At 54.4% G+C, this 6,355-nt stretch overlaps 3 protein-coding genes across 3 annotated transcripts; all 3 read right to left on the bottom strand.

Moving 5' to 3' along the window:
- Window positions 1-594: 594 nt before the first annotated feature.
- L226DRAFT_466400 (uncharacterized protein) lies at window positions 595-3,087 on the bottom strand (the record flags this gene model as incomplete). The annotated part of the gene is made up of 10 exons (XM_067675975.1): window positions 595-910; window positions 979-1,052; window positions 1,111-1,213; window positions 1,286-1,513; window positions 1,584-1,707; window positions 1,767-1,917; window positions 2,001-2,330; window positions 2,396-2,434; window positions 2,482-2,607; window positions 2,665-3,087. 10 exons carry the CDS (start codon window positions 3,085-3,087, stop codon window positions 595-597), a joined length of 1,914 nt encoding a protein of 637 aa, XP_067533337.1.
- L226DRAFT_146479 (uncharacterized protein) lies at window positions 2,840-4,059 on the bottom strand. The gene is made up of 2 exons (XM_067672396.1): window positions 3,446-4,059; window positions 2,840-3,369 (listed from the first exon to the last, which is right to left on the bottom strand). Exons 1-2 carry the CDS (start codon window positions 3,886-3,888, stop codon window positions 3,207-3,209), a joined length of 606 nt encoding a protein of 201 aa, XP_067533336.1. The 5' UTR covers window positions 3,889-4,059; the 3' UTR covers window positions 2,840-3,206.
- A 219-nt stretch (window positions 4,060-4,278) lies between these two features.
- L226DRAFT_524512 (uncharacterized protein) lies at window positions 4,279-6,013 on the bottom strand (the record flags this gene model as incomplete). The annotated part of the gene is made up of 11 exons (XM_067678894.1): window positions 4,279-4,522; window positions 4,578-4,633; window positions 4,692-4,737; window positions 4,811-4,826; window positions 4,882-5,045; window positions 5,148-5,245; window positions 5,304-5,401; window positions 5,461-5,581; window positions 5,640-5,800; window positions 5,871-5,905; window positions 5,967-6,013. The coding sequence occupies 11 exons, from the start codon at window positions 6,011-6,013 to the stop codon at window positions 4,279-4,281; spliced, it is 1,086 nt and encodes a 361-aa protein (XP_067533335.1).
- Between the last annotated feature and the right edge of the window lie 342 nt (window positions 6,014-6,355).

Here is a 6,355-nt window from a genome sequence, read left to right as displayed (position 1 = left end):
GTACAAGCAGTCACATTCAAAATTGACCTTTCGGAGTGCTTACGATCGAGGCCGGCAGCAAGGAGCCGTAGGAGCCTAGTCTCTGGGCTAACGCTCCTCTCCTTCCTCTCGACAGCCTTCTTCTCCTTCCTCCCTTCTGAAAGCCGACGATTTGTCAGTATCGGTAGATCTGCATGCCAGAAGTATGAGAGAGAGAGAGAGAGAGAGAGAGAGAGAGAGAGAGAGAGGGAGAGATAATGTTGTAAGTACTGCAAATGAACGCACATACACATGCAAATATGTCGGATTCAGACGCACCTATAGTTCTGCCACGGACTCTTTCTAGCCCCATCCAGCAGCGGCAATTGAGGTTCTGATATTCAAGACCTACACATGTAATCATATACGGGTCATCCGGATCCTCGACTTCCGCGCGGCGGGTATGCCACCTTCTGCACCTGGTTGTCGCTCCCCATATCGTCCCCTGCCCCCACTACCGACCTCTCTCCGCAAAATTCTCGCGCTCGGCCCGTCTGATTGAGATCTCACGGCCTTCTCTACCCGACCCTACATCTCGCGGAGCGTCCTATCCAGCGCCCTACCACGCCAAGAGCTTCACGAGCTCGGTCCGGATGCGTCTTCCCCAAGCGCGCCCTCATGCGCATACAAAGGCGGAATGCCTCCTATGTCCTGCCTGAGCACATACCTCCGGAAATTGTTCCCCGCAGTTCTGAGCTGGTATGCCGCGTGCTTGTGCGTGGGTACGCTGAACACCTGGTCGAGCTCCTCGAGGGAGAGCGCCTTTGTCTCCGGAACGAAGAGCAGCGTCGCTAGGAACCCGAAGACGTTCCATGCTGCGAACCACGCGAATACACCTTGTGGCGTCCATGCGCCCAGGAGAGCGGGTACAGTGAGTGTGATGACGCAGTTGCTGTGGAGGTGATGGGATGAACAGGTTAGCTCGGTGTCGATCCAGGAAAGAGCGGGCGGAGGACGTACAAAATGAAAGTCACCGCAGTAGAAAAGGCCATCCCTATGTCACGTACATACAACGGGAACGCCTCAGCAGCATACTATGTGATCTCGCATCAGAACCGGTCGCATTGACGATGGTGCATGATGGCTACTTACTGTGAACGGCACCGGACCCTCGCCAGGTGAGTATGCAGCTGTGAAAAGGTATATACCCAGTGCGATGATCCCGACATGTGCGGGACTCGACTCCGGTATCCAGCTTTTGGTCAGAGGAGCGCGTCAGTACTGGCGTCCCAGCATGAAGATCGTCTTAGACCAACCGCCCACGCACAATGCGAAACCCGTCATGAGCAGTGTCACAGCCATGAGCGGGAACGATACCAGGAGGAGGTTCCGCCGCCCAAACGTGTCGATCGTCCACACCGCCGGGCCGGCGAACACGAAATTGATCGCCCCGAAGCCGAAGAAGGCCAGTAGGGCGGCGGTCTGGCTGAATCCGCCCTGCACGAAGATGTTCGAGGAGTAGAACGTGATCGCGTTCACGCCGCAGAACTGCTGCCTGCAAGCGAGTAGGATTCAGAGTTAGCGGATTGAAGAGGAGTGCGCTTCAAGGTGAAGCGCGTACTTACATGAACATGACGATCGCCGATGCGAGTGTTGCGCGCCGATTGCGAGGCACGACGAAGAGCTCCAGGAACTTGTTGGGAGTTTTCCTGCTCGCTTCCCTCTCAGCTTCGAGGAGGACGTGGATGTCTGTATGAAGGGAGATAAAAATGAGCAATGGGTGCAGACCTCATGGGTTTAGAACGTACAGTAGAGGTCCCGCGCGGCCTGGAGTTCAGTATGGCGCAAGCGACGGAGAGATCGGAAAGCATCGGGGTAGCGGCCTTTCATCATGTACCACCGCGGGGACTCCGGACAGAAGTATACTTGTGCTATGAGGATGAGGGCAGGGACACCGGCCTATGGTCGGAGCATGTTTACATTAGATCATAGCACACTCAGATCATAGCACACTCAAGTCTCAAGAAACGACGCAGACTCACACTTCCAAGCATGAGACGCCAGTTCAGCCCTCGTATTCCAGCCGGGTCAGGAACATTGCGGAACGCGAAGTTCATGACATAGCCGAACATGATCCCGAATGCCGTCCACGTCTGGAACATCATGACGAGGGCTCCGCGGATGAGCGGAGGCGCGCACTCTGCAGAGTACACGGGAACCGTCGTACTCTTGGGCCCGAAGCCGAAGCCGAGGAAAAAGCGGGCCACGAAAAGGTGCGGCCAAGAATTCGTGAGGCCTTGCCAGATGCAGGTGATAAAGGAGAAGATGCCGGCGACGAAGATCGTCCCTCGGCGGCCTAGCAGGCGGTTCAACTGCGGATGTAGGCAGCGCTCAGTCCAATGGGATGGCATTCGATCGGAGGGGATGAAGGACGTACGGGGTCTGATACCCAGCAGCCGAAGAGTCCACAACAAAGCTATATGACATTAGTCAAATTTAACACGAACGATGTGTAGCACTCACCGATGGCGCCGCATTCACTAGCCCAATCAACCACTGCTCCCTAGTCGCCCCTTTCCCTGGCGGAGGCTCGATCCCAAATTGTGCAGGGAAGAAGAGGTTCGCGCCATTGATCACCGCCTCGTCCATCTGCCTCGACACGGGTGAGTGCACGCACGTACGATGCGAAGGACAAAGGAAACGCACCCCGCCGACGGCAGCCGCAATCGAACACATGATGACCAGATAGTACAGCGTCTTCGGCTGGTCCCACTTGTGCGTGAACTCCCGCCTCAGCACCCTCTTGTCCTCCTCGTTGAGCATCGGCAGCGTCTCGAACGCACTTGGGTCCTGTGCGACCAGCGCGCCCTTCTGGATAGTCTCCGTATATTCGGAGAGGTCGTGCATCTTGGCGAATGTCTCTGTGTCCGCGAGGAGTTGCTCACGTGAAATCAGGGTGAGTGGGTTCTCGAGATTGACGTTCGGGTTGAGGTCCAGGTTCAGCGCGGGGAGTTCAGGACTGTTCAGTTCGACGTCGCGCACCTCGATCAAGGACTCGCGGCCCTCGAAGGAGGCCTTCTCACTGATTTCCGGATGGTCTCGAGCTCCTTTCTCATTGTTGGAGGACATGGCTTGCAGTACGGATGGGGCTCGGGTCATTAGACCGTATAGAGCGAGGTGCGTCGAGGTACAGCGATCGAATTGCTGGGACCACGAATTTATGTGTCTCGTGTACCTGTCGTCGAAGCTCAGAGTTCCGCCATACTGGTTACGAGTCTGCTGTCTGTGAATTCATCCATCGGACGGACAGAAGGGTGCGCTGGGAGTTGACGCGGGGCTAAAGTATCACGGGATGCAGCCACAGCTGGGCGCTGCATGTCCACTTCCGCGAGAGGAGCGTGTCTTGGGCGACTATGCTGGCATTAGTGCGAACGAATGCAGGCGCAAAGCGATGGAGCATCGGGAAAAAAGGGGTCGGTGTACGTACTCAATGGCGTTGCGACAGCACCTGCGTGCTACTATGGGGTTCTGAACCAGAGCATGTGCCACGTGTCCTTCCGGTTCTGACGGCGAGGATGCGTCTTGTGGCAGATTCTCAAGAAACCAGGTGTACGGCTGGATGGCCTGTGGCCGTAGGAGACGTTCCGGTCCACATATTGTTGTCGCTCCTCTTCGTGCTGAAATTAAACACTCCCGATCGCGCCAGGAAGGTCGATCAGGCGTTGAGTGCCGACACACGGCTTGTGAACATAACATTGACCCGAAAACGACGCTGAGCGCCATGTACGAGGATGCTGGAGCTGCACTGCGCGTACGTGTGCGTGAGCATGCCCATGTGTGACCGGGGTAATAGGAAGCAGAGAAAAGAGTAGAGGAGCAACGTACCATGAGAGGAGATGTCAAGACATGGAATGTGCGTAGCATAACCATCGATTAGGACCTCGTTGACCTGTTTCGCAAGTTCTTCTTATCCATCTTCCGCTGCACGGTGGGTCGAGTTTGCGCACAACGTCGAGAAGAAGTGTAAAGACAAGTTGGAGTAGTTCAAACCTTGGGCCGTCCTCTCTGCTCGTCGATAGATCGTCAATCGTTTGCTTAAGGGAGACAAGGTCAAACCTGAAGTTGAGCGACGTGGAACTCAAGCGCCAGCAAAAGGCCATGCGGACGGACGACCGGTCCGATAATCCGTATCGGGGTTCTATCCCCGCAGCGGATACGCAGCGGCCTTAACAATCAGTCAAGGGGAGGCCGTGCTTTGGCCAAGGTCTTGAATTTGGGCCGGAGACTCGTACTAGCACAACTACCTACACTCGGAGTCCGTTAACCTGGGACTCGTGAGCAGCCCTCCGTGAACAAACTATTGGACGTGTTCATATAGGCTGGATCCGACTCATTGTTGCGTAGGTCCTCTTCAAAGAGTACAGACAGGACATCCGACTCGGAGCCGGGAGTCAGGTCGCGCGTTAACGTCTGCTCTCCTATGCTGCTCATAGGGCCGATATTCGCCTTGGCTGCGAGTTCTCCGAGATCGAGAAGGAAGTGCGAAGTCACGATAGAGACGAGGCTGCGGAAGTACTTCAGTCTCGGCGATTTTCTGACGAAAGACAGAGCATACGTACGCATCTCTCGCCTGTCCGATGAACTCTACGAGTTCGGCCGTAATTCTCTCATAATTCTGTTGAATTTTGGTCAGTCGTGATGGTATGGTACGTGAGGTCAAAAATCTGACTTACGTGTTCGTTTAGTGCCCAGACTACGGAAGTCAAAACAATGGGCACTCTGTGATCGGAAGTCTGAGCCCAGTGCTACTCCGGGAGCTTGCACACCTCAGAGAAAAGTTGAACGAACTCACATAAAGCATAGTATACCTGCCCAGGCGATCAGAACACCTGCGAAAACAACTAATTTGAATGGCAAACGTACCGTTCTTGAAGAGGACCCTCGCAATTGCCGTCGGACTAGTACTGGTGAAGTCGGAGGTTTGCGCTCGCGTCTTCGTCCATGTCAAGATGACAACAGCAACCTCGGAGAGTATCATCGCTGTACGAGAGACGCGGATCACTGCAAAGTACCCGACGGTGTCAACTCTACAATACATAGATAACGTCTTGAACCGATACTAGGGAATGCTCACTAGGTTAATCATCAGCGAGGGCAACCAGAGTAGTCGATGCTGGAACCATACTCACCTAATAAGCAGCGCGGAGAGGTCGGTGTCCCGGCTCAGTACTGCCTGACATCCCACAAACATAGGCAACACCCTCCCATGGAGCTTTGACAACTCGTACTGTAAGTCAAGTGATGAGCACCGCATCGTGCAATCCTGAGCAAGAATAGTCGCTCACAAAGTTCGGAATCACGAAGGTTTCATTCAACAGGAAGATTGTGATCGCTACAGCGTACTTGCCGCCTGATAGTGCGTATGCTCTGAGGGCTACGAAAACTAGACCAGTTTGATCAGTGCGACGTATACAAGAAAGAGTGTGATCGTATTCCGCCCACCTGCGCCGCCAGTATACGCCACAATCCGGAGGATAAAATCTGCGTGGAGGATCACGTTACAGCTGCGTTGTGCAGACTTCGTTAGATCTGGCCCTGCGGTTAGCAAACTCAGAGGCCTCACCTCTGTAGCAATCCACGATCATTAGCTGAGCAAGTACGCAATCCCGGGGGAGACTCACATCATCCTTGGTTTGATAATTTATTGCTGCGTCGACCATAGAGACTAAGAGCCAGCCGTACCGGACGATTGTGTACAGGATTCCAAGGAGGGTTGGTCGCCTGCTCCAGATGTAGGTAATTTCGCGGTGTAAGTTCAAGCTGATGTCGTAGAACATGAGTGCTATACGACGTTGTCAGCGCTCGTCCGAGTCGGACTTGAGGACTGTTGACGAGTGCCAACGATTTCGTACCAACCACCGCAAAGCAAACAATTTTGAGATTATAGCTGCATAATATCTTGAGGTGAGAAGTCGCCGAAGCAATTCGATAGGAATATTGAGCCTCACCTCAGCGTTGCATTCAAAACCGGAGTAAGCCTAGTGTCTGCAGTCATGAGGGTTATAGACTTCTGCGCTGTCGATGGGCATCGTCCTTTTGCTGGACATCAATATATAGGTCTCCGAGCCGGGCAACAGGCTCGCCTATCTTTGGGGGGATGGTGCAGAAATCAAGATATGGACCACTGCGCACAGCCCGTTATGATCCAGGAGCGCTCCACGGTGGGCTACCAAGTCAAACTATCCTGGGCGTCGAGACCTGAGATGTGATATCCCGCCTCGGAGCACAAGGGCATCGCCGCTCGATGTGGTGGCCAGAGACGGTGCCTGTCGACATTGACTGACAGCTCCGATGCAGCGATTTTGCCCTGGATGAATGGTGAATATCTGCTCTCATG

The sequence above is a fragment of the Lentinus tigrinus genome (assembly GCF_003813185.1).
Source record: "Lentinus tigrinus ALCF2SS1-7 unplaced genomic scaffold L226scaffold_21, whole genome shotgun sequence".
In the NCBI taxonomy this organism is placed as follows: Eukaryota; Fungi; Basidiomycota; class Agaricomycetes; order Polyporales; family Polyporaceae; genus Lentinus; species Lentinus tigrinus.
Note: the sequence above shows the minus strand (reverse complement) of the source record. Positions and strands in the feature narration are given on the sequence as shown.

Coding starts and splice junctions, on each gene's coding strand:
- L226DRAFT_146479 (XM_067672396.1), bottom strand. CDS start 3,888: ATGGTTATGCTACGCACATTCCATGTCTTGACATCTCCTCTCATGGTA. Junction 3,370..3,445: donor TGCTGTCGCAACGCCATTGA/GTACGTACACCG, acceptor ATGCCAGCATAG/TCGCCCAAGACACGCTCCTC.